The sequence below is a fragment of the Medicago truncatula genome, chromosome 6 (genome assembly GCF_003473485.1).
Source record: "Medicago truncatula cultivar Jemalong A17 chromosome 6, MtrunA17r5.0-ANR, whole genome shotgun sequence".
Classification (NCBI taxonomy): Eukaryota; Viridiplantae; Streptophyta; class Magnoliopsida; order Fabales; family Fabaceae; genus Medicago; species Medicago truncatula.
Genome location: NC_053047.1, coordinates 33,399,244 through 33,427,240, shown reverse-complemented (window position 1 = coordinate 33,427,240; position 27,997 = coordinate 33,399,244). Strand labels below are relative to the sequence as shown.

Sequence of the window (27,997 nt, the reverse complement as noted above, 5' to 3'; positions counted from 1 at the left end):
ACATATATAAAACATTCAAATACATTATCCGAGGTTGGCCTCCATATTTTACATGTACTTCTAAAATGGTATTCATTTCAAATCTAATGCATGCCTCCAATATTAGGATTCTTCAATATTACATCCTCCTAAAACCCTCCTCCCCTTTCTCTGAAACTCCCACTTCCACCAATCTTTGCTTTTTTTGAGGAGGCATAAATTGTAATAATGAAGGATCAATGAATCTCACACTCCCCTCCATGTTGCTTTTCTCCTTCCACACATGGATTCCCATTTGCGTATTTCTGAATAATCTTGTAACCTCCCCGAGCCACAAATAACCCCACAACTTAAACTCCACATGGATCCATCGTTTAAAAAATTTGACTGAATAATCTTCCAATTTTATATGCAAAAAAGTTGTGTGGTTATCCAACAAAGTTTCATCACCCACTAGCTCACCGAATTCTCCGGTGAATTCGTCACAACCTATCTCTTTTTCATAGCCATCCACAAATAATTTGACTGTTGGGTTCATGCAGTGCTGACGAATAATAATAAAAGTAAAACTAATAGAAGGGAGTTCTTTATCAAACCAGAAAGAAATTGTCTCTCCCCTGCTTTGGTGCTCAAACCAATCAGGAATCCTTTCGGTTGTGTTTGGGAATCGAAAATGGGTGCATCCAGACTCATGTAGTTTCTGTTAGTTTATATAAAAAGAATAATAATTACACTATGAACTGAAATACTATATGTCAAATACTAGTGCAATAAAAAAACAACAAACCTGACTCATTAACATTCTTATACTTGAGGAACTCAATGAATAACACTCGTCTGCAAAAAGCCTTTCAAGATTTGGTGGAATCCCTCTAATTTCCTCAAGAAAATTGCAGTTCTTCAAATAAAGTTGTTTAAGATGGTGACATTCGCTAAGGCACTCAGGAAGAATTGTGAAATTATCGTTCTCCGATAAGTCTAGAAATGTCACATTAACAAACCACTTGAGAAGTATTGGGAGACATTCATCTGAGAGGTTGTTGTTTCTGAGGTCAACATGTTCCACATTTGAAAACACTATTGAATTCATTTTATCATTATATTTTGGGAACCTGAGCTTTCCCCCTAGGTCGTATCCAGATATTGTTAACCGTTGAAGTTCACTGAAATTTTGAAATGAATACGGCAATTCTTCTATAGAAGTATCATATATCTTGATATCTTTTATATTTGTCATCTTGCATAATAATTCTGGAAAATTCTTGAGACTCTCACAATAAGAGATTTCAAATTTCTTAAGAGAGGGCAGCTGTAAGGGTGGGAAATGCTCAAGCTCTAAGCAACCATATGCATTTAAGATTTCAAGTTTATTTAGGTGTCCAATCGAACTGTGAATTGTAATTAAACTATGACATTCTCGAAAGGAGCACTTTTCTAGATTTCGAAGACCCGAGACATCAGGTATATGGGTTAAATATTCACAAAGATCCAATATCAAGACTTTCATATAGTTGAACTCCTGCATAAAAAATAAATAAATAAGTTGAAGTTTAAATTATATAATCTAATAGTGAATTATCAATATACACAATTGAAAAATGAACTTATTTCACTTGCCTTGCTCGAAATACAAGATGGAGACTTCAAAGGACAAAATCTCCATTTCCAATATCTCAAACTACTTGGAAGATACCCAGGACCCCCAGAAAACTTATAATCATCAATGATAAGTGTTTTGAGATTTGTCATCTTCTTGCAAGCCATTCTATCCCACTCTGTTTCTCTTGCCGTTGAGTCATATTTTAAATATATCATTTCAATATTCCCAGTTCCCTTTTAACAAAATAAAAAAAGAATAAATCCCATTACAAATATTATAGCGTAATATACATGTAATTAAGTGAATAAAAAACACTAGTATGAGGTGGCAGGATGATCAAAGTCATGGCTAAAGCTAAAACAACAAATTGTTCATAAATATTAGTTTTTCTTACCGTATTATCTCTTAAAACGTTAACTATATCATCGCGAAACCACAACCTACTGCGTTCTCCAGGCTTGTTGGGAGATTCTTGTCGGACGACTTCTTTACCCATGTCCTCTATCAAGTCATGTAAGGTCACATAAGTGTCATATTCCCAATGACCTATGAGACATTTTTCAGCCAACACTCCAACATGATGTTCTATGCAATGGCCATAATGAGCATGAAGTATTTTTTTAACCTTTGTCCATTTACACCCTTTGAAGCAACAAGCAATGTCTAGAAAGACACTCTGATCCTTTTCCTTCAAAGCATCATAGCTTACTTGAAGTATCCTTTGGATATCTTTATCGGGAATATTTTCATACTCATCTAATGTACGCTTCCAATCTTCTACCTTCCTTCCAAACAAATTGCCCCCTATTGTTACTATTGCTAAGGGAAGGCCAGATGCATAAGTAACTACACGGTTTAAAATCTCTTCATAACTCGAAGGAACTTTGTCATTTTTAAACGCCATTCGCCTCAACAATTCAAGAGCTTCTGTCTCATTCAACCCTTTTACTACATGTGTACTTGTAATCCCATGACAGGCTAATAAATGTGTATCACGAGTGGTAATGATGACTCTGCTTCCAGGACCGAACCAATCAAGTCCTCCAGCCAAAGCCTCTAGCTGCTCTAGTTTGTCAACATCATCAAGAATCAAAAGAATCTTCTTTTTAGATAGTCTTTCCTTTATGATTGATATTCCCTCACTAACATCTTCTAACTTACCGTCAAATTTAACTATTTTTGAAAGGAGCTTCTTTTGGAGATGTTTCAAGTTATTATGACTTGAATTCTCTCTGACATTATGAAGAAAACATACAACTTCAAATTGATCAGCAACAAAATTAAAAACTGCTTTTGCAAGTGTTGATTTACCCATGCCTCCAGTACCATAAAGTCCTACCATGCGGACCTCATCCTCAGAGCCCAAGTCAAGAAGCAATTTCACTTGTTCTATTGGGGACTGTAATCCAACAGGGTATTTGGCCACATATAAAAAAACATGATTGATATTGTTGGAGATGTCTTCGACTATCTTCTCAATAAACTTGTATTCATATCTATTCATGTCCAATAAGATAAGTTAGAACATAAACTAAAATCAAAATCACATCCATGTATTGAGAATATATTATGCAATTCTAATTTTTTTGACATATAAATAACTTACACTTGTTTTAAAAACATTAATAGAAAATGTGTTCCTATTTAAGTTTTAAGAGTAGATTATTTAGGCATAAAAATTAATGAAATAAAATATAGAAAGGAAAAACAAGATTTAAGTAAAGTGGGGTACCCATGAGGACTATAATGATAGCCGGACAAGTTAGCAGCTTGGATAAGAGCTATCTTCCATTGACGCAATCGCTCCATGTTTTTCTCATTATTTTGAAACCTCTCTTCATGCTTAGTAAAATGCTCACCATAACTCCCACTCTGATGTCGTAACTGAGTAGGTTCCACATCATAGAAAACGGGCAATACTAAGCAACTCTTTGTCTTGTAGCAGTGAATGATCTGGACAAGTTCGTCCAAACAAAATGAAGAAGATGCATAGTTGGCAGAAAATATGGGAATAAAAATTCTAGATTCTTCGATGGCCTTGACAAGTGATGGTGTGATTTCATCTCCTCTTTCAAGATCATTATCATCCATGAAAGTACAAATTCCCTTGTCAACAAGAGCCTTATAGAGATTACCGGTAAAATTGTTGCGAGTGTCACTGCCCCTGAAACTGAGGAACACTCGGGAAGGTGATTGCATAGCCATGAGAATTGAAAGAATTTGGATGAAAAAAGACTTTGAAAATGGAGAATATGAATGATTAATTTGTGTGGTCTGTTAGGTGGATTCTTTAAAACAAGGTTTAAACTAATGACAAAAATAGTTTGTGAAACTTCCTTGTAACATCCAATAGCCGTCTGGACAAGAAAACTTAAATAAATAAATAAACAAAAAATTAATTGTCTACGAAACTTCCTTACTACTTCCGTCATTTACCGTTCAACCTTTTGGACAAAACTTAATAAATAAATAAAACAAGTCAATTAAAATGTAGTTTTATTTTATGTTTCGTCAATAATACTCCATCCGGTCTTATTTATAAGAAATATTTAACTTTTTTGATTCATTGTATACATCAATTACTCAATGAATCTAAAAAGTCAATTTTTTTTATAATACTCCCACCGGTCCTATTTATAAGAAACATTTAACCTGCACATGTAGTAAGTGATTCTCAAGTAGATACTTGAAAGAAATTAAAAGTAGGTTAAATTCAGAATGTTCTGAAATAGATTCAGAAGTGTTAGTGTAATAAACAATAAATAAAGTGATAATGGTATGTAAAGTGAATGTAAACATTAATGCTGAAAATAAAGAGTAAGGGTAAAGAATATAACACACGACAATTATAGTGGTTCATCCAATGTGGGTTAGTTCACTCCTCCCAATTGTGAGATTTTTACTATGATGCTTGAGACAACCTTCTGAACTCATGCACCTTACACTTCTGCCACTAGGGACTTTACCTTCTGTATTCTCTTAGACTCAACAAGCTTACAAACTGTATTATCTAGCCTTAGCATGCAAAAACCGTATTATCTAGCCTCAACAGACTTACAACTTTTCTTTTTAAGTCACAGAAGACTTTACACTTTTCTTTTACTCAACTAACACGTTAATACCCTTAAAGTTAGATGAGATTTTATCTTATAATTGTTGGATTAAGCCCTAATAGCCAATCTATATTGACTGAGTTTGGCTTTGTATCATGATATTGATATAAATATATATATTGTGAATATATAAATAATAAGGCATTTCTTTATTGATTTTGTTTTGTTTCAAAATAATAAAGTCCCTAGAATAATTAGTCCGTTTAATGGAACATTAAGTATAACTTTATTGTGAGACCCCGTTAAACATAAGGAAACTATTCTTAAAGTATTCGTAGTCAAGCTTTATTGAGAAGTGGGATATCATTAAAGCATAAAGACTATTATGTAGGTAGACTGATGATCACATCTCACATAGATATAAATATTAGGTGTCATATTTATATTGGATTGATCCGCCATGAGAATACTACATAGTAAAAGTTATGAAAAGTGTCATAAGATATTCTCATAGTGACAGTGGTGTATTCCACCCTTCGACCTGAAACCACTATCTACCCTAGATGTTGGAGTCGAGTGCTTTGTCACCATTCAAACGTTGTCCGTAACAGGATGAATATAAAGTTGGTTGATGGGTACTCCACGAATCATGTTGAGGGACATGAGTGACCTAGATGGAATTTGCCCCTCCTACATAACAGGAGAAATGTCTACGAGCCCAATATTGAACTAGACAAGGATGACACGGTCTATGCCTTGTGTTCAATATAGACATGAGGGCAAAAAGATAATTATACACATGATCATTATCACAGAAAGGTTTCGTCATATCACATGACATTCTCGTCAGTTGGGTTACAGTGATGTGTTACTAGATACCGCTCACTGTTTATAGTATTAAATATGTGATTTAATATTATTGCCAATGTTACTGGAACCTATAGGGTCACACACAAAGGACAGATAGATGAGAGAAATAAATAATTAAGACTTATTTATAAAATAAATAAGTGAGACTTATTTATAAAATAATAAGTAAGACTTATTAGTAATTAAATAATTAAATATGACTTTATTATTTAATTTACGAAAAAATAGAGAAACGCGATCGACCGTAAGGTACAGTGTATTTAAGTGTTGTCTTTCTGATCACACAAGTGATTCTATAAATAGAACCCTTGTGTTGAAGCATTACTAACTTTTTGTGAGTGCTTAACCTAATTCACAAAAGTTGTGAAACCCAAGCCGCCGCTCTCTAAACCTTGTTCTCTAGAAATATTATATATATATATATATATTAGAATAGAATATTGGGTTTAGGGGTTGTTATGAGATTTTAGAGAGTTTGGGGGGAGAAAGAGAAATAAGATAAGATAGATGGAGATATATAAATAGGAGAGACCTAGGTTTAGAAAACATTAACCACGTACAACCAGTTTTTGGAGAAAAAAGGAGAAAACCTAGAGAAGAGGAGGAACGAGAAGAGAATCTTGCAATCGATTTCTTAAGGTAAGGGTGGGACTAACATTCAATAATCTTGAGTCTATGATTCTGAAAATTGTATTTAACATGTTGTAGGTTTAGTTTTTGAGAATTTGAGAATTATGGTTAAGAGTGATGATTGTGATGATTTTGAATGAAAGTGAAGTTGAATAATATAGGTTGCTTTTTTCTGATTTTTCTTTTCATCTTTGCCCCGAATTTGAAATGAAAACTGGTATTGATTGGTAGAGAATTGGTCTTAGGTGTAAACACGAAAGTTGTAGGTATGGATGTTAGCTTTCTAATGTCGTTGGTTTGACTTCAAAATGATTTATAGAACTTGAGTTATGGTCAAATTACTGCATGTAGGTCATAGTGAATAATTGAATATGATTGATGAATTAGTATATGTATGTATATGTTTGTGAATACGATATTGTCCATGATTGATGAAGTGTTATATGTATGTATGATGTTTTAAGATGTTGATGATTGAATAAGATCTGATACATTGTTTATGTGCATAACTTGAGATATTATTGAATATTTAAGATGTTGTTGAATTGCAATTAATATTTTTATGTCTTGCTGTTGATGTAATCTGCCTATGTTGTTATTGTTATTTAACTAAGTTGCATGAGTCAGTCTAAGTTGATTAAGATGTTGATAATGATGTTCCAAATTATTGGACTATTTAAGAGGTCGTTGAATTAAGATGTTTAAGAGGTCGAGTCCATGCATTAGCATTCAGCGATTGGGGCTTGATACTCCGGAAGTATAATAATACTCAAATAGCGATTGAGACTTGATGCTCCGGAAGTATAATAATACTCAAATAGAGATTGGGGCTTGATGTTCGGGAAGTATAATAATACTCAAATAGCGATTGGGGCTTGATGCTCCGGAAGTATAATAATACTCAAATAGCGATTGGGACTTGATGCCCCGTATTGGTACCACATGCATATAAGAGGTCTAAGTTGCATAATCGAGTTGGAGTCGCATTTGTCGAGTGAAGGATGTTTATGTTGATAAGTTGTGAAGTTGTAATTGTTTATACAAACCATGATTGCAGTGTTAAATGATATATTATTATCTATAAAGAATGTTAAGATGTTTTTGATGTTGATTAAATATAATTGTTGAATTATATGCTTAATATTATTGTTTTGTGAAATCTCACCCCTTCTGCTTGGAAATGTTTCTCTTCGTATGAGTAACTTGCAGGTAACCAAGAATAGTTAATGTCGTGTGAGCTTTCTCTCTCGTGTGTCTTAGGTGCTCTGATACGTAACGGGATGGGAACTTTGTTATTGCTTTTCTATTCCTTGCGTATTGTTTTTGAAGATTTATGACTATGTTTTAGATTGAATTTTTATGAGACAATTATGAAGAGGCCTTCGTGCCAAAGACTATTTTAGATGTTTGAATAAATCCCGCTGCGAAGTATTAAATATTATGTTATTGCATTTTGAAGGATAATTAGTTAATTATTCCGTTTATAATTTTAAGAAAAGAAGTGTAACATTCCGTTTATGTGAATTATCTGATTAATTAAATGGAATTTTTATGTTGGAAAAACGGGGTGTTACAATTTATGTGTAAATAAAGTCATGATTTCAATAGTTATTTATGTGTAAATAACTTCATGAGTTCAATCGTATCGTTTTATCAACGATTTCTCAATCTATTAAACGATCCAATAGCATTAAGCTCTTGATTACAAAGTGATTACCAAAACTTAAACTCCATGTCTAGAATAAAACTTTGATATATTATTATTCTAACCCTATATTCAAAAGTATATTTCAATAACATTTCAAATTTTAAATAAAGCAAGAAACACAAGAATAATAACAATATTTAATAAATAAGCTAGAACCTTATATGAAATGATCAAAGATTACATAATAGCTTGTTTTAAAAACCCTTTTTATATCGAAAGACGCCACACGGTCTCGTCCTGTTCGCTAAGCAACCTACAAACTTGATGAACGCACAAAACAAAAATGCACAACATATCCTAGGATCTCAGGTTAGAGAGTACTAAATAAAGGATGTTTCTGACATTTCTCTTAAATATATATTAATTAGAATTGAGTAACAAAGGAATACATGATAATATTGAAGGGGTGGGACAGTAATATAATGTACCTTAGCTTAATTACAGTGTACAAATTTATGAACACGTTTTAGTATGAAGCCAAGGAACCATTTTTTCGAGGTATATTTTATTGCGGTGGTTGTTTTACTCTTTACTCTTTATTTTACTATTTTATATATGAACTAGTTACAAACCCGTGCTTCGCACGAGTTCAATAACGTATTCGATAAAAAAAATCGAAAGAAAAGATATTAAAACGACAAAAAATTATGATTCATCATAAAATATGTATGGCCTGATTTAGAGATCATATAATCAGTTTATGAGATTAGGAATTGACATAATGTTTAGGATGAAAACAATTGGAACAAAAAAGGAACCAATGATGTGTGAATTATGATTACATATTATCCAAAATTATAAAAAAAAAAAAAAAAAAGTGTTGTTGTAGAATTACCAAAAAATGATTGATACCCATATTTAAATCAGATGAAATCAAGCAAAGAAGTAGCATCAGTGAGTGAAGATAATCTTGTCTAGGATTAGAATTAAGGTGATCTGTTGAAAGTGTAGATCATGAACACCAAATCTTTATTTGGGAACGACTTGAACGTGCATATTTGGGAACGACTTGTCGATGAGTGTGATTTTTTCCCCTCTTCCTTTTAGAAATGTCCTTGATATCTCACTTGGGAAGTGCTAGATACAAAACAAATTGCAGTGTTAATTAGATGTTATATATAAGTACATTTCTAAAACAGTTACCTAATCATTATAAAGATTTGTCGTAGGAAAAGAACATGTTCTATTTTATTCAAGAGATTAGGAAAACAACATTATAATTAACATGATACTAATTGGAACCAATGAAGGAACCAACAATGTGCAGATTAACGTTACATAATAGTTAGGCTTATAAAAAAGACTGCAAGTGTCATAGACTAACCTAAAAGGGATTTTTGTCAATATTTACATCAGACAAAATGAAAAGAACAAATGGCATCCCAAAGTCAAGATAGTTTACGATTACAGTCCAAAGCGATGTGTCAAAATAGTAGAAGTTTAAAAAGTTTAGCAGCAAAGATCTACTTTGGAACAACTCGAACATGCAAGTTCTTCGGTGACTTTTTGAGATCAAAGATGAGGTTACCACCTTCTTCCATCACACGTTCTTTGTAGAAATTGAATCACTGCCCACCCAAGTATTTTTCATAGCTTTCTCTTTCGGCGGTAATGAGGCGGCACTTATATTTTCTCTGTGTCTGGTCATCAATGAGAGTGATTGTTTTGCGCTTTCCTTTTAGAATTGTTCTTGACACCTCGTTTGGGAAATGCTAAACAGGGAAATAACAACAATATTAGTCTAATGCATATTAACATGGATAAGACGTATGTGAATATAGTTACATATAATTTATAAAATAAAGGTAGCATAACTGATTTTAAGCTAAAGAAAATGTATCATGACTTCTAATTTATCTTCCTAAAATGCTAGATAAATGCATTCATGTGCATTATATGAACCCCGTTGACCAATTAACATTGTTGAAACAAATGGAAATTAAGCATCACTCCCGCATGTGCATGTATAGATAGCACCATTTGACATTGATGTCTTCAAACATTTGGTGCAACTCTCATAATATCATCCAAACTAGTTAGGATTGAATTTAGTTGCTTTCCAAATAGTGATGCAATATGTATCCACAAATTATGCACATGAAATAAAGAATAATGCAATATGTATTTTTAATTTGTGCGTGAAAAAATTCAAAGCATGTTTGCGCATAAAAAAAGCAGACCTTGACTAAGTTTATAATTCAACAATTGGCTTAACCTGAGACAAATTGGAAAAAGTCGTTGTACGAAGTACATTGAGAAGAAGCTGAACTCTGACTTAAGTTCTGACTGATGCTTTGATTCTGAGCTTGAGAAATATTAAGGCCACGACAACAATTCAAGAAACATGGTCAAAAAACAATCAAATCAGATTGTGAAATAATAATTTACTCTAACACTGTATTGTGAAATCATGATGCAAACTTACTAAGTCTTAAACTTCTCAACAACCGGATAATATAGGTTGATGAGCATCCTCGAACCAGACCAATTGTTACATATATTTGGGTTGTCATTGACTACAAAATGGATGCAAAGAACTCAAGGTAAATAGATGGTAAATGATAAAGCTACGAAATATTTTTCTCATAGTGTTACATCAACTATATTCTCACTGCATAAGGAAAGACATTTTTCAGGTCATTATCAAACTTATACAAAATCCTATCATCTGATGCTAACAAATTAGAAAATAATACCTTTTATCTTTCAACACAATGTTCGTACACAATTTCTTTATAGTCCCAATTGGCATTTACTTGACAATCTTATGAAGAAGTCCAATGATTTCTTAAAAAATTACTATTTGTAAAAAATTAATGCCATATTTTTGTATAAGAATACCATATTTTTTGTGTCTTTCATAAAAATAAGAATTTATATTATATATATTACATTGTTGGGGTGTCATGGAAACATATATGTTTAGTTTTTTTGAATAAGAAAAAGATATGCATAGTTTGTTACAATATAAATGTGCAGTATATATATATATATATATATATAGGGCATTTCAAATGAGAGGAGTGGTTATTATGAGAGATGAGAAGACTTAATAATAACCATTGGATCTAAACTAATCATGTTACTTCATCAATAGCTATGCAGTCAATTAAAACAAAAAAAAACACAATTATTCGTCTTTCCCCTGCACACGCTTCTCAATGCAACTTGTATAGAACCATTTACCTGGCGATGGCGATGGCGATGCCGATAGCGATGCTTACTGCTTTTGTTAGAAGATTTCTATGGCCACCTAAATCATACATACCCCAATTGAATATTTTTTTCTATTTTCCATTTTCGTCACCCATTTCTTATCACTTGATTGAATTTTTTAAAAAGGGTTAATTTAAGTTGGATTTAAACAATAGTAGAACTAAACTATAATTTCACTCTTAACCAAATCAGCTTGTGATTATTTATTAGTCTTCTACGCAATTACTCTAACTAATTGGAATTTCTCTCCCAAAGCTATCATAATCTTTCTTTTATTTGACAAAATCTTATTATGTTTTCTTTCTATTGAACCTAAATTGAGGGAGAGGAAAGAAAGGAACAGAAGAACGTTGAAGAGATCCTTTCTATATAGAGAGAAAAATCAAGGAAGAACAATACATAGAAGAGGTCAAAAGATGAGTCACTTATGGCTTATGCAATAGAGAGAGAGAACGGGATAAGGGAAATGGAGAAAGCCAATTTACTCTTAACACTCCTCTCATTTGATATGCCCTATATATATATATATATATATATATATATATATATATATATATATAAGTATAATTTTTTTAGGCATCTAGACCTTTTTTGAAGAAAAGACATCTACAATTTTACTTTTAATTAAAATCAAAATTTTATAAAAATAATCATACGCATTATGCAATGCCAAAAAAATTATACGCAGTAGCGTAACAAAAAAAAAACAGACACACATAAAGTATTACTCTAAACACTAATGTGTGTGTGTGTGTATATATTTGTGAGGTTGAAGAAAGAAAATAAAAATATTTGGTATCATTAAATGACAACGTGAATAAAAATATTTGTGAGATTGTGATGATTAAACGATATTGAAATTAAATATATAAATCATAAAAAGATAATAAAATTCCTTTGAAAAAAAGGTAATAAAATTAAATGGGACCTCGTTAAAAAAAATTAATTGGAAGATAAAAATGTATTGAAATATAATATTAAAAAATAAAAGAAAAGGTTCCCAACTTGAAGTGAAGAGAGATACTTGTTAAATAAACTGTCGAGAAGTAGTTTTTTGAAGTAACATTCAATAACTTTTGGCCAAAGCTCATTCCATTCAATTTTATGCATTAAAAAAAGTAGATTATTTGGTAAGTACTTAATTGATATTGTATTTGACCTAACTTCTCCTTAATAATGTAGAGAAGTTGAAAAAAAACCAGGACAAACGGTATCTTATTCGCCCACAACGACATTGTAGAATCAACTTAATTTGGGAGAAAAAATTGAAAAATCGATAAAAATAAAAAATTGTAAAATAGTTAAAAAAAAAAATTGGTGAGATAGCACCCAACCAAGCAACACTAAAACAATTATATGCATTAGCGTAGCAAAAAAACAGACAGGCCATAAAATATTACTCTAAACGTTAATGTGTGTGTGTATATTCGCGAGGTTGAAGAAAAGAAAAAAAATATTTGGAATCATTAATGAGAGCGTGAATAAAAATATTTGCGAGGTTGTGATGATTAAACGATATTGAAATTAAATAAATAAGTGATAAAAAGATAATTAAATTTCTTTGAAAAAAAGATAAAATTAAATGGAACCTCCTTAAAAAATTAAATGGAATGGTTAAAAAAAAATAAAGTTAAATGGAAGAAAAAAAACATATTGAAATATAATATTAAAAAATAAAGAAAAGCTTCCCAGCGTGAGTTGAAAAGAGGTGCTTGTGAAATAAATTGTCGAGAAGTAGTTTTTTAAAGTAACATTCAACAACTTCTGGTCAAAGCTCATTCCATTCAATTTTATGCGTTCAAAAAAAGTTCTTTTTTTAGTTAGTACTTAATTGGTATTGTGTTTGGCCTAACTTCTCCTTAAAAATGTAGAGAGGTTTGAAAAAAGTCGGTCAAACGATACCTTAATCTCCCACAACGGCAATGTAGAAGCTACTGAATTTGGGAGAAAAAATTGAAAAATAGTTAAAAATATAAAAATTGGAAAATAATTAAAATTTATTAAAAATATAAAAATTAGAAAATAATTGAAAAAATTGGTTAGGGGCAAAAATGGAAATTCATAGGCCATTGTTAAAAAAACACTCAACCAATTAGTAGATTACCAAATTGCCCCTTATAGGAGCAAAATCGTAAAAGCAACGGACATGGATTTTTATATTAGTATATAGACAAGTTTTAGTATGAAGCCAAGGAACCATTTTTTTAAGGTATATTTCATTGCGGTGGTTGTTTTACTGTTTAGTTTTTATTCTACTATTTTATAAGATACATTTAATTACAGTACATGTCTACATTTAATGCCGCATTCTGCATAACAGCCATGTCTACATGGATGAAGTGTGTAATTGGTTGTGTAAAAATCATAGTCATGGTGGACCATGTTTGGTATCATTTAACTTGAGCAATGAGGTGTTCGTCCTAACACCCATATCCTCTGACTGTTTTGATGTTAAAGTTGAGTGGATAAATTTGGTGGTGTCAAATAGGTCCATTGCTTTGATCTAATATCATGAAAATATAACTACTTATCACATATCAATTTTAGATGAAGCTGATATGAAGGAATGGTGGAACATACTCTTCACAATTGTGTTGTGTTGAGCATCATATTGAAGTGGGGACCAAGGAGAAAATATTCTTCATAAGAAAAGATAGAGAAGTAGATTAGTTTGATATGAGTAACAATATGATTGAGGAGCTTGGTTATAAAACAGAGAAACTTCATGGTAGTATAACAAATTACAAGGAAAACATATTTTTTGTTTGAGGATAATAAAGCTTAATGAAAGGTCATTGCCCTCATTCGTTTCATCAATTAAAGAAATGATGAAAACCTAAACGGTGATAAGGGTAGTCATTAGTCATCCTTTTTATACTATCTCTATTATGAATATGTTCTAATTTTATATTTAGAGTAAATTACACACCCCTCCCCTCAAAGATGCTTGAATTACACTCCCCTCCTCTCTTAAGTTAAAATATACACTTTACCCCCTCAATATATATTTTTTATGTGAAAATTTATACTCCCCTCCCTTATAAGATGCTTGAATTACAAACTCATACCTTAATAATTAAATATGCACTACACTTTAATCTATTTGAGCATAAATAAATATTCTTATAATATTATATTAATTTTTAATCACCATTTAAGAAAAATTAATTCATTTATTTATAGTTTAAATGTCATGTCAATGATAATTAAATTTAAATATATTGCTATTGATTTTATAAATTAGAGTATAAAATTAACTTTTAAATAATCATTCTTTAATGATTTTAGTAATTTTTCACATATTTTAATTTTGTTTTGGGTTGTTTCATATTTTATAATAGAGTTTAAAACTACATGTTAATGAAATTGTGAATAAAATATAGCGAAAAATATGTATTTAATTTTCTATTATATTAAAATAGACCCTCAATACTATTTTTTTTAAGTGTGTTAAATTATTATTTTTTGCTAGATTATTAGAAATAATAAAAAAGAATATTGAGGGAGTAAAGTGTAGATTTTAACATAAGAGGGGAGGGAGATGTAATTCAAGCTTCTCTTAGGGGAGGGGAGTGAAAATTTTTCTAATATGTTTTGAATAAGAGGGGAGGGGAGTGTATATTTTAACTTAAGAGGGGAGGGGAGTGTAATTCAAGCATCTTTGAGGGGAGGGGAGTGTAATTTACTCTTATATTTATTGATCCAATACATGCATCAATCTTTATATTAACATAATTAAATAATATTGGAAAATAAAAAGGAAGTTGCAACAAAAGGAAATAAAACTACAAGTACAAATAAAAAAAATAGAATTTGAAGGAAAAAAATTGAATCATTCAACACCGTATATTACGAAAAATGATGTTTTTTTTAGAAAAGGCTAAGATAAACATGTATTAAAAAACCAGCAGAAACCCCTCTAGCATAAGATGTGCAAGAGGAAACTTAAAATTCAGAGTTACACAACAACAATCTAAACTACATTAAGTAGTCGTGAAACAAAAAACAACCAAAACCAAAATTACATAACAACCTGTGAACACGTTAACAGATTTAACCTCCAAATAGGATAATCAAAATTGAATAAGAAACAATACTTCTATTGTTTTCGGAACAACCATTTTAGAACAATTATTAGACAACTCTCATACTTTTATTGTGTTCTTACACCCTCTCTCTCTATTTTTCTCTCTTTATTGTTTATGACCAATAAAAAGAGAAAAAAAAATGTTAAAAAATTTGTCACAAAATAGTTTGATTTTCAATTTTAATTAATCATTACTCGCATATTAAACACCTTTTTATATTGTCTATCCTCATTATTTTTCTAAATAGATCGAGTTATATGATAGACTAATCCAATTTTATCTGGTTGTTCAATTAATGACTCAATAGTTCAAAATGATCCGGCAATCTTATCGAGTTGATGGACATTCCAATTTTTAAAATATTATTATAATATTTTAAACATGACTATAAAGAATTATTGAATAACTTCTGCCATTTTTTAGAAAAAATATTTGTCCTAAATTGTATGTCGCTTTACAATATCAATGAAAAATTAATGTTATTTTTCCTATTATATCCTTAACTATTTATTACTCTCTCTTCTTTCAATTCCTTCATTTATCTTTCTCATATCATTTATTGAGGACAATTTTGTAAAACAACTCATAATATCTTTTTCCCACACAATATTAATTACATTTCTTAATATGTGTGAAATGCCCAAAACGTCATACAATTTGGGGCGGAGGGAGTATATGATTGTGGTTGTTGGGATATCACAATTATTGTCAAGTATACTAAGAAACTACTTGATCTTTGCATTTGCATTTTTAGTTTGAATGTCACTCTCGTTTTATTTGAAAACTAATCAGGTTTCTATATATATATCAATAAAATGAATGATCTTTACCCAATTACCTCTAGTTTTAAGTAGAAACAACTTATATATGGAAAACTTTATAATCTGATGAACAATACAAAAGTTTTGGTAGAAACACCAGATAGTGTTTTGGTAACTTATGTATGTAAGAGGGGAAAGAATTATGATGCAATAGAGAGGGGAGCAAACTGTAAATTATGAACATGATTTTGTCTGATTTAGTGTTCCAGATAGTGTTCTTGGTGCTATTGCTGCAATTCTCGACATTTTGGAATTGTGACAGTCACTACTAGTAACTTTGAAAGACAGAGACTAACTCACCAAGACAGTTTCTTCTCATTGGCATCCACCCGGTTGTTGATCCCTTCACATAGGTCTTCACAATATCCACTGCACTGCGACGTTGCTGGTCAGCACTAAGTTAGATGTGAATTTGATCCCACCGCGCTTCCGGCACCTTGCATAATAAAATCACAAACAAACACTGCATTTGCGAAACACGTAACATTATGTCACATATCTCTTTTTTCTTTGTCAAGTTATAGGTTATGATGATTACAATCATATAAGCTTCAGTCAATAATGTATAATTCTCCCATTGGCATAGTTTCCTCTTTAAGAACATTCTCTTCGAATTTCTTTTGTATGCATTTATCTCTCACAGAAATTTCCTTTTAAGGGGGCAAAGTTGAGGATGAACTTATAGAAGCTGAAATTTCTTTTGAATGAATTTGGATTCAGTCTTAACTAAATCCTTATCGTGAAATACAATGTCCATGAAAATTTTCTTTTATAGTGGCACATTTGGTAAGCTGATATCAAATCTTCTAATGTTGGATCTTGGACGGCATCATCTTCTTGATTTCTTTGTTCAGTCTGAATGTTAAAGCAATGCTCATCTATCCTATGATTACTGGCTGAAATACCATCGCCTGCTATCACTGCCACCACTTGTCTTTTCTGTTTAAATTGTCTACGATTGTGACAAAATATTGGTTTTCTGTTTTGCTTGATTTTTAAATGTTTCCAATTGTTTTCACCTTCCAAAAAGGTTCAAAGAAGTATTCTCATCCCTTAGGTCTCGAGAATGTCATTTCATAAGTAGATTAAGTTCAATGTTACATCACTTATGAATGTTGGATAGTTATTTTGAATTTCGTACAAGTGCTCAAAAGTAAACCATTACAGAATATGATATGTCTGTTCCTTCCCAATTTTCTCTTATCCGATAAATGTTTATGAAGATATTTCTGCCGCTTACTTTTATCGATTTGATCTTCCGCGACAAGTGTGCGCACACACACACACTCTCAGAAAGGCTGCCTTCTTTTTTCTGTATTATAGATCCAATATATATGATCCTAGTTGTTCCACGTAATGCTTCTGATGATGTGTACTGAACAATTATTGCTCAAAGTTCTGTTCATTGAACAATGACAAGTTACATACATGTGGACTTGACAAGCTCACACACCCTTCTATGTGAGAGTTCATTTTTTTTTGTTGAATTAAAACACATTGCTATCAGTGACATTAAGCATGACATTTATTGGTTCCAATTCTTATGACATGTTTGGTAACTTTAAGTACATGTTATAGCAGCATTGATCTCATTCTGACTGCATGGATTATACTCTTGCCAACTCTCATGTTTTGTTGCATTGTTATGCGAACAATCACAGACAGAAAAAGAGGTGGAGGGAGACGATATGTGAGACATGAGAGGGGAAGGAAGAAATCAGGAGAGGGAAAAATAGCAGCAGCGGACTACCAGCGACAAAATGACCACCTGGTTTCTCTTTCACCGGCAATGACACAACATGGTGAGAGACGTTGGAACTCGGGCACATCTCTATTGGAGGATGAAACTGATGTGGTCGGATATGGTTAGAGGGACTCTCTCCTTCTCTCGCCCCCTCTCATTTCTGGTTCCATTTGTTATCACTATTGCTACTATTTTTATTGTTTCTTTTTTCTCCTTATTTTACAATTTCAGTTTCTATTTTCTTCTTCCAATCTTTTTCTTTTAATTTATTTATCACTTCATTCTTGTTTATTATACAATCTAACTTTCACATTATTGTCATCGTAATGATTACTACTTGATTTCCTAATAATACATTGCAAGGTACTCCAGCTTTTGCATTCTCATGTTCCGTTGCAATAGCCAGTTTGGCTTTGGTTTTTTTTGAAAGAGATGGAGCTATGCTTGGTAAGACACTGACAATATGATGGTCCTTTACTTTTGTTATTATCATTTATCATTGTTGCTTCTACTTTGAATTGTTTCTAATTTTACTATTTTAGTTTATATTTTGCTCTTATTATTTTCTGGACTGTTCTTCAATTTGCTTTTCTTTGGCCTCCACTAAATTTTGATAGGTTTGTGCATTTATTCCCAGTTTTGAATCTTTATTGAGAACTAAGCATACAAGATAACAAACAAATTGAGTGACAGGATAACCTGCAATTTTATTAAGCACGGTACATTAAGAATACAAACTTACAACCCAAAATCAAACTAGCTAGATCAAATAAGAGTGACTAGATTGTCGCACTAACATCAAGCTTATTTTAAACACAAAAGAGAAAATAACTAAAACAATAAACTATGACATTTGCATCATCTGATTCTGATTCTGATTCATGGCTGTACCATGATTCCTCCTCATTCTTGTCCTTTTTTTCACCTTTCTCTTAGGCTGACCGCCAAATATCATCACAAGCCATCTAGGCTTTCCAACTAAAAACATACAATATCCAATGCCTATTCCAATCAGAAATCCACATCCATATCCAATTACCACCGGTATCCATCCAAATCCAAATTTCTCTTCACTCCAAAAGTTTTTGTTGGGTGAAGGTGGAGAATGTTGTTCAAGTCCACATCTCTTTGACAAGGGAAATCCACATAACCCCAAGTTTCCTTCATAGGAATCATTTGTAAATGTGTTGAATTGCTTTCCTCTAGGTATTTCTCCCACCAAATGGTTATTGGAAAGATTCATGACTTCAAGAAAGTTTAAATTGGTTAATTCCGCAGGAATCACACCGGTTAACATATTCAGGGAAAGATCCAGAGATTCCAAGTATGTCAAGTTTCCTATGGATTTGGGAATATGACCGGTAAGTCTGTTGTGGGAAAGGTTAAGCCCTTTGAGTGCATGAAGCTCTCCAATAGCATTTGGAATCTCTCCTTCAAATTTGTTTCTTGAAAAATCAATAGATACAAACTTTATTGGAATTTTCACCAATTTCATTTGAATCCCTTTTGTTGCCACAGTCACAGAATCTGAATATCCCGCGTCGAATTTTTCATACGACTTGTGTAGATATTGCAAACTAATATCCCCATCCACTTGAGTAACATTCTTCATGGCTTCATAATTTCTTAAATAGGCTTTTGGTAGAAAACCACCTAAATTGTTACCTGAGATATCAAAAATGATTAAACTTTGAAATGAATGCTTGATTTTTAAATTGACAAGGGAACCATGCAACTTGTTGTCTCGCAAAACCAACACTTTCAAATCCTGCATTGTTTGAAGCCAATCCGGAAAATTGTCTTCTATTTTGTTGACCCCGAGGTTTAGAAACTCCAACTTTTTACACCGGAACAAAGATTTCGGAAAACGACCTTCTAACTCGTTGCCATAGAGGTTTAGAGAGACAATTTTACTATGCTTTGAAAAGTTACTTGGCAAAGTGCCATGAAATCTATTCATTTGTAGATTCAAAACTTGAAGGGATGTTGATTCAGCAAGACATTGTGGAATGATACCAGTCAAATTGTTGTATCCCAAGTTGAGAAATTCAAGTGAACTGATATTGCAAACAACCAAAGGTATTTCATCATCCAGTAAATTATCACTAAGATCAAGGCCTGACAAACCATTGGATCTATTGACGTTAATCCATTGGTCTATTGACATGAAATAGTTTTGAGAGAGGTTCAAAAACTTCAATGAATTTTTTTCATATAACCAATTGGGCATTCTTCCATCAAGTTTGTTATTGGAAAGATCAAGATAATCCAAATTCGGGAATTTTCCTTGCAATTTGGGAAATTTGATCAAATTTACGGAAGACAGTTCCAATTCGTCAAGGTAAAAAACACTATGATTGACATTGGATTCGAAGTTTAGTGACAATTGAGTATTCCATGAAAGGGATAAAAATCGAAGATTTGTAAGTTTGGAAAAGTGTTGAAAATTGACAAAACCACTCAAGTCGTTTAAAGATAGAATTAGATTAGTTAGGTTTGTAAGATTGAAAATGGATTCTGGAATATTGCCTTGTAGCTTGTTGTTGTATAGATTTAAACTCTCTAAGGAATATGATGAGGTTGCACTGATAGATCCTGTAAGTCGATTGTTAGATAGATATAAATATACCAAAGAAGGCAAAGATAACAAAGAGGAAGGAATTGTTCCATTTAACAAGTTGTCATGTAAACTTAAATCAGTTAGCTTTTGGAACCCTATAATTTTGTTAGGTAAAGGACCCTCTAATTTATTATTAGAACAATATAACAACTTAAGACCAGTCAATTTAAATAACGAAGATGGAATCTGTCCTTCTAATTTGTTAAAATATAGATCGAGTTCTTGCAATTTGGTCATCCCACCGAACACGTCTGGGATTTGACCTCTAAATGAATTGTATGAAAGATCCAAGCGAATGAGATGTTGAAGGTTTGAAAGTGATGTTGGCAATTCTCCTTCAAATTTGTTATAACTAAAATCTAATACTTGAAATTTGTTTGATGTCTGAAATGCATTTGGAATTCGACCATTGAGTTTGTTCGTATAAAGATCTAAGTAAGTTAGACGTGGAAGTTTTATAAGTGATGATGGGATTGACCCGTTTAGGTAGTTATATGAGAGAGTTAGAGAGGTAAGATATGTAAGGTTAGAAAAAGACATAGTAGGAATTTCCCCTTCGAATCCACAAGCTGACAAATCCAATATTCTAAGAGAAGTGCTACAGCTCAATTCCGGAAGTTGGCCTTGAAGTTCATCATTAAATGACATATCTATTTCTTGAATACTTGGTAAACAAAGAATGCTCCTTTTGAATTTTCCTCTTAATCCTGTTGATTTAAGATTTAGAGTAACCAAAGAGGAAGATTGGTTGAAAAGCAAAGCAATGGAGTTTGGTCTTATAGAAGACATATTTGTATAATCCAAAAACAACTCCTGTAAATTTGTTGCATTTTGCAAAAGCCTCTTTAAGATGGTCTCTTTCCAAACTAAAACATAACCAAAATACCCAGAAAGATGAAGTGATTGTAATTTGGAAAGGTGTGAGATTTGAGTTGGAATTTTACCTTTAAAGAAACTACCAGACAAGTAAAGATGTGTAAGACTCTGAAACCCACCAAACTTAGCATGAAAATGGGAGCCAGTGAAATCATTGTAAGAAAGGTTGAGTTTTTGAATATGAGCAAGATGGAAAAGAGTACTATTAGGATGGAATATACCTTGGAGGCCTTCACAGCCAAGGTTGAGGCCAATCACGCGACCAAAAGTGGTGTCGCATGTGACACCATGCCATGAGCAGCAATCAGTCCCATATTTCCATGTTGCTGTTTTCAGAAGAGATTCATCACAAGGATAAGAAGATTCAGAATTTATAGTGAAGGAGGATTTAAACTGAAGCAGAGCAGAGCTCTCATCACGATGGCATGAAAAATTGAAAGAAGAGAAGGATGGAAAATGAAAGAGAAAAAGATGCAATAAAAGAAGCAACCATGCCATGAATGAATGATTATTTTTTGGAAAGTGTTACTAAATGGTTTATGTGAATGAAAAACAATAGAAAAGTAAGTGTGGATGAAATGCCAAGGGACACAACGTAAATATTTATAGCCAAATTGAGTTTTATGGTCTTTACTTGGTAACCAATGGTCATCATTGTTTGATATTTATAACATACGTGTAAACTCGTCCTAATTGTTTTATATTTCTATTAGAATTTATAGCTGGAGAATGTCTATCCACATAAAACATACGTGTAGACTCATCCAAATTTTATGGAAAATACTAAAGACAAACATAACTAAGAGACAAGCATCACTGACAGAGATTGAAGTGGAACAGCTCAATTATTTCATCATGGTAAATATATTGAGATTCTGGATCATTGAGATGTCCAATCATCTGTCCTTTCTCACACAATTTTTGCACCGCAAGTTTTGATCTCTTTTATCAATTGCTTGCATTTTCTTTGTCTTTCCCTTGAATCCAACTTATGATAGATCACGTGAGAGTGTACTACTACTACATAATCAAAATGATTAAAGAATTGATGATGATGTTGTTTTTGTCTGCAAAGTTTGATAATTGATAGTGTACCTTTCGACCCCGCTGGTAAGTTCAACATATTAATAGTTGTTATGATTACATATATGGATAAAATTGGTGGTGTTAAATAGGTCCATTGCGTTGATCTCACATCATGAAAATATGATTATTTTCACATATCAATTTTAGGTGTACCCGATATGAAGGAATGGTGGACACGGTTGGACCAGTGTCTTGTGTTGAGCGTCATATCATAGTGGAGACAAAGGATGAAATGTTATTCATAAGAAAAGATAGAGAAGTAGTTTGGTTTGATTTGAGTGCTCAAATGATTGAGGAGCTTGTTTATAAAACAAAGAAACTTCATGGTAGGATAATAATTGTCCAATGAAATGGTGAAAACCTAATTTATAAATCTAAACGGCGGCAACGAGGGTAGTCATTATATATTTCCATACTATCTATATTATGAATATGTTCTAATTTTGAATTTACTGATCCATGACTAACACTTAAAATCCAACACATATTCACATAATTAAATAATATTGAAAGAAAAAAAACAGTGCTATTCATTGCGAAGCAAACGTTCCCGAAATCATCGCAAATGAACTTCAGCTGTTAGGAGTCGTGATGCCATCACGAGTAATTTTTTCGCGACATATATCATTATCCAAGTTTTCAAATAGCTAGGGACGGTAGTGTGGATGCAAAGAGAAATGTAACATCAAATATGTCATTGGAATTCCAAGTCAAATGAAGGTATCAAAACACAATGCCCCAGTCGCATCAACCAGCTGCAGTCTTCTATTCAACCAGCAACATCATGAAAACTCAAGTAATAAATATGCAAATATTATCAAAGCCTTATTGTTGGAACAAAATGTGTTTCACAATAAACCTTAATGAGTTTTGATGATAACAAGGTATTAAAAATTGTCAATTGGTTATTGCTAACAATTGTTCAAGTATACAGGACCATATGCAAAGTCATTCAATTTCAATAGGTCTTGGAAGAACAATGGAGAGCAAAGGAATCCAAAGCATCTGAAGAAAACTGCGTCTGAAGCTAAGAAGTGCTTATGAAGTAACAAGTGCCTCTGAAGTAATGACGTCATCAGAAGCAGAAGTTCATCAGAAGCAAGATTTCATCAGAAGCTATATCATCACCAGAAGCTACAAGTGATCAGTAAATTTAAACTGAAGATTCAAAGGAGCTGTTTCTCGTTTTAACCTCGTCTAAGAGAACGAAGAATTAAAAAGGAGTATCAACGGTCATCTGAAAAGCACTGGGTGCTTGTCCTTCATTGAAGAGTTGACAAAGTACAAGTGTACAACCACTACCTCCACTACTCTGTTTTTGTCTACGTTACAAGACAAGACAACAGCTCTGCCTCCAGAAATGTTCCTTCAAGACAGGAATGAATTTGAAGTTGATCCTTCATAGCACAACACCCAAATCAGGCAAAAGATTACTGGTGGATGATCAAAGGAACTCAACGTCTCTTTCACACCTCTATATAAAGGAGTGAAGACTTGAAGATAAAATACAGAGAGAGATATACAAGTTAAAAGCGCCAAAACTCTGCCAAATTTGTTTCTCAAAAGCACTCTGAATTTCTGCACTGATTTGATATATCTTATAAATTCTTAAGTCTAGAGTCTTTATTGCATTGTATTGTGAACACCACTGATTGTATATCAAGTGTTCAAAGTCAAACAATTTTCTGTGTAATTCTGTTTGATTAGAAGTCTCTCGCCTGCGTGCTTGAGCATTAGAAGACTCTTGCTGTAGTGCTTGAGCATTGAAAGTCTTTTGCCTGCGTACTTGAGCATTTGAGAAGTCTCATACTAGGTAGTATTGAGCAGTTGTAATCTGTGTGATTATTTTTAGTGGAAATCTCTTTGGAAGTGCAAGGGGGACTGGACTACTTCCGGGTTGTGGAAGGAACCAGTATAACTATTTGTGTCTCTCTTTCTTTTCCCTACTCTGTTATTACTCCGCTGCGTATCTAATTCTGAACAATACATCAGAAGCAATTTAATTGCATCTGAAGTATTATCTCATCAGAAGCAATCTCCAACAGCTTCTGAAGTGATATCAGAAGAAGATTTTTTTTGGAAAATTGCAGCTAAGAAAGCTATGGAAAATTGCAGCTTACACAAATATTGAGATAGGAGATAAAACAAACTACGGTACAAATATCGAAGCAAGGCAAATATTTCTTATTTTTCACAAAGTATATGATTGTGGTTGTTGGGATATCAATAAAATGTATGATCGCCTTTACGACGTTGCTGATCAGCAGTAAGTTAGATGTGAATTTGATCCCACCACGCTTCCTGCACGACACCCTAGATACTAAAACATTCTAATAAAATCACAAACAAAAACTGCCTTAGCAAAACACATAACATTATGTCACATCTCTTTTTTTTTATTTGTCAAGCTATAAGTTATGGTGATTTAAGAACATTCTCTTCGAATTTCTTTTGTGTGCATATATCTCTCACACAAATTTCATTTTAAGGTCGCAAAGTTGAGGATGAACCTATAGAAGCTGCAATTTATTTTGAATGAATTTGGATTCTTAGCTAAATCCTTACCGTGAAATACATTGTCCGTACAATTTGTTTTTCATAGTGACACGTTTAATCAGCTGATACCAAATCTTTATTGACTGTTTTTTAGTTCTATTTGCTGTATATGCTTTGTGCTCTTTAGTATGATCTTTGACAGCATCATCTTCTTGATTTCTTTGTTCAGTCTGAATGTTAGAGCAAGGCTCATTTATCATATGATTACTGGCTGATATACCATCACTTGTCTTTTATGTTTAAATTGTCTAGGATTGTGACAGAATATTGGTTTTCTGTTTTGCTTGATTTTGACATGTTTCTTATTGTTTTTGGCTTCAAAAAAAGTTTAAAGAAGCATTGTCATTTTCCCTTTGGTTTCGAGAATGCCATTTCATAAGTAGCTTAAGTTCAACGGAACATCACTTATGAATGTTGGATTACTTATTTTGAATTTCGTACATCTGCTCAAAAGTAGACCATTACAAAATATGATGTCTATTCCTTCCCAATTTTCTCTTATCCGATAAAGGTTTATGAAGATATTTCTGCCGCTTACTGTTATCAATTTGATCTTCCGCGACAAGTGTGCACGCACACACACACTCTCAGAAGGCTGCCTTCTTTTTTCTGTATTATAGATCCAACATATATGATCCTAGTTGTTCCAAGTAATGCTTCTGACAATGTGTACTGCACAATTATTGCTCAAAGTTATGTTCATTGAGCAATGACAAGTTACATACAAGTTGACTTGACAAACTCACACACCCTTCTATGTGAGAGTTCATTTTTGTTGTTGAAGATATTACACGCTGCTATCAATGATATTAAGCATGACAATTATTCGTTCCAATTCTTATGACATGTTTGGTAACTTTAACATGTTATAGAAGCATTGTTCTCATTCTGCCTGCATGGATTATACTTTTGCCAACTCTCATGTTTTGTTGCGTTGTATGCGAACAATCAAAGACAGAAAAAGAGATGGAGGGAGATGATAAGTGAGACATGAGAGTGGAAGGGAGAAATCAGGAAAGGGAAAAATAGCAGCAGCGGACTACCGGCGACAAAACGGCCACCTGGTTTCTCTTACACCGGTGATGACTGAACGACACAATATGGTGGGGAGACGGTGGAACTCAAGCACGACAGTAGTGGATGATGACACTGATGTGGTCGGCTATGGTTGCATGGACTCTCCTCTCCCTCCCTCTCATTTCTTGGCTTTTAAAATTGATACATAATGAATTGTAGTTTCATTGTAAAATATTTTCTTTTTTAATTCAAGTTCGTAACACTTTTTGGCCATAATGATTAGAGGTAAAATGTTTCATTACAATTCTCTTCTGTAGTTTTTGTTTGTTTTGAAGAGGCAAAATAGATAGATTAATTAACATCTAACCGAAGCATAAACAATGTTAAGGATAAAAAGTAAAAATTGCACCAATTTGATATAAAGCGATAAAAAAAACACATTTAGAACCACAAACTCGCTATATTCATTTTCCACGATGGTCCAAAACCAAAAAATCTTCAAATTATAAGGATGAAATTCAAAAAAAATATTTTACATGGGGGAAACCAGAAATGACCTATATTAGTGGGAGACCCAAAACACATTTAGAACCACAAACTCACTATATTCATTTTCTGCATTAACCTCTTTTTTGAGGTATGCAGTTTAACACATTCATGTAGTTCTTAGTTATTAGCATATAGCACATGACAATGAGCTATCAACACAAGGGGTTGTGGTGGTTTCAACAAATCCATTTGCTTCTTCCATCAATTTTTTTTTTTTGTTACATAAGAAAAAAGAAACAAAAGGAAAAGAACTAAGTTATAACAAAGAGTGTGATGGAGAGAAAAATTCCAATCTTTCATCTTGTAAGCTCTAATAATCACCAACATATTGGCATAATGGTGAAAGTGATGAGTGCTCAATGATATTAACTGCTCCACATGAAGAGAATCATAATAGAATATAAACTTCCGGGCTTTCCACCACAACTTCAGACCAACAAGGAGAGCCTGAATCTCTGCATGAAGGATATTTGACCAGCCTATACTTCCATAAAATCCAAATTGAAAAGCTTTGTCATAATTCCGATCAAGTCCTCCAAATCCTGCAGTCCCTGGATGAGTTCGAAAAGGACCAAATCAGCCTAGTAAATGCCACGCTAGAAGCAATAACTACATTGCAGTATCATCCTCTTTATACAAACATGTATTATTCCATTATACGTCGAAAAGACCGAGCATAGAAACTTAGATAAGGAACCAAAAATACAAGAAAAAAGTCCATAACCCTGACCTACACAATAGCAATACAAGAAACAATAATTGTAAATCAAACCAGCTAACTACTTGTAGAACCCTGACCTTGTTATTTTAATGCCAGTTTCCTAGTTGATGGGAGGCCAATCATACGTTCTGAAGGATTATCGGGAACAACCTAGTGGTCATCATCAAACTTGTCAGTGCTGAATGTTATGAACATTGTTTTAAGCATTGGTAACATTGAAGAAAATTACATCGTCGTAGAAACTTAATGTCAAGTGCGAACACAAAGGATTAGGTTAAGAAAATCAATAAATGCTACTGTACATACAAGTTCAGCAAAACATCTGCTTATTGCAATTGTAATTATCATTTATTCATATTCTCTCTCCTACAACAATATGATGTCAATCGCAGATCCCAGGAAATAGCAGTTTGTTCAAATTTCATTAAGTTACAGTTACATACTGAATAGCGTATTGCAGAACAATTTTCATTTGTTCAAATTCTACTACGTTATAGCGTCACTTTTTTATATATGTTTGTGAATGTTTCAATCCTTGAAGAAACATCATTCTTTGTGCCTAACACTAAAAAAAATAAAAAACAAATCATTGGTTTGTTTTGCAGATAAACTTAAGTAGTTCAAATAGATAAAGAATACATTCAAATACATTAAAATACATTATCCGAGGTTGGCCTCCATGAATTTACATGTACTTCTAAAATGGTATTCATTCTATAATCTAATGCATGCCTCCAAACGTACAGTAATGAATTTGTAACTGACTATATACAGAAATTAATCAACATTTATACAAAGTATATACAACAAAGCACAAACCTGCAATGTTGAGATTGAGAGAATAACAAGAAGACGGTTAACAA

At 32.5% G+C, this 27,997-nt stretch overlaps 3 protein-coding genes across 4 annotated transcripts in view; all 3 read right to left on the bottom strand.

Moving 5' to 3' along the window:
- Positions 1-6: 6 nt before the first annotated feature.
- LOC25497302 (disease resistance protein RPV1) lies at positions 7-27,989 on the bottom strand. 2 transcript variants are annotated; one of them, XM_013597222.3, is made up of 5 exons: positions 27,954-27,989; positions 1,974-3,075; positions 1,597-1,812; positions 767-1,498; positions 7-679 (listed from the first exon to the last, which is right to left on the bottom strand). In XM_013597222.3, the coding sequence occupies exons 2-5, from the start codon at positions 2,919-2,921 to the stop codon at positions 119-121; spliced, it is 2,457 nt and encodes an 818-aa protein (XP_013452676.2). In that variant the 5' UTR covers positions 2,922-3,075; positions 27,954-27,989; the 3' UTR covers positions 7-118. The 2 variants fall into 2 exon arrangements, with proteins under 2 accessions (XP_013452676.2, XP_039682493.1); XM_039826559.1 differs by lacking the exon at positions 27,954-27,989 and adding an exon at positions 3,312-3,898.
- LOC25497300 (receptor-like protein Cf-9) lies at positions 18,554-21,857 on the bottom strand. The gene is made up of 2 exons (XM_039827085.1): positions 21,840-21,857; positions 18,554-21,598 (listed from the first exon to the last, which is right to left on the bottom strand). The coding sequence occupies exons 1-2, from the start codon at positions 21,855-21,857 to the stop codon at positions 18,554-18,556; spliced, it is 3,063 nt and encodes a 1,020-aa protein (XP_039683019.1).
- LOC25497293 (disease resistance protein RPV1) overlaps positions 27,785-27,997 on the bottom strand; it is a 33,202-nt gene continuing 32,989 nt past the window's right edge. Inside the window, exon 6 of the mRNA XM_024786156.2 lies at positions 27,785-27,953. The gene's annotated coding sequence lies outside the window, so the exon portion shown is untranslated. The remainder of the gene's footprint in view (positions 27,954-27,997) is intronic.

Excerpts from the sequence above, each read along its gene's own strand:
- LOC25497302 (XM_039826559.1), bottom strand. The coding sequence starts at position 3,784 with ATGGCTATGCAATCACCTTCCCGAGTGTTCCTCAGTTTCAGGGGCAGT. Across the intron at positions 1,813-1,973 it reads ACGTTTTAAGAGATAATACG|GGAACTGGGAATATTGAAAT; the intron begins GTAAGAAAAACT and ends TTTTGTTAAAAG. Across the intron at positions 680-766 it reads TAAGAATGTTAATGAGTCAG|AAACTACATGAGTCTGGATG; the intron begins GTTTGTTGTTTT and ends ATAAACTAACAG.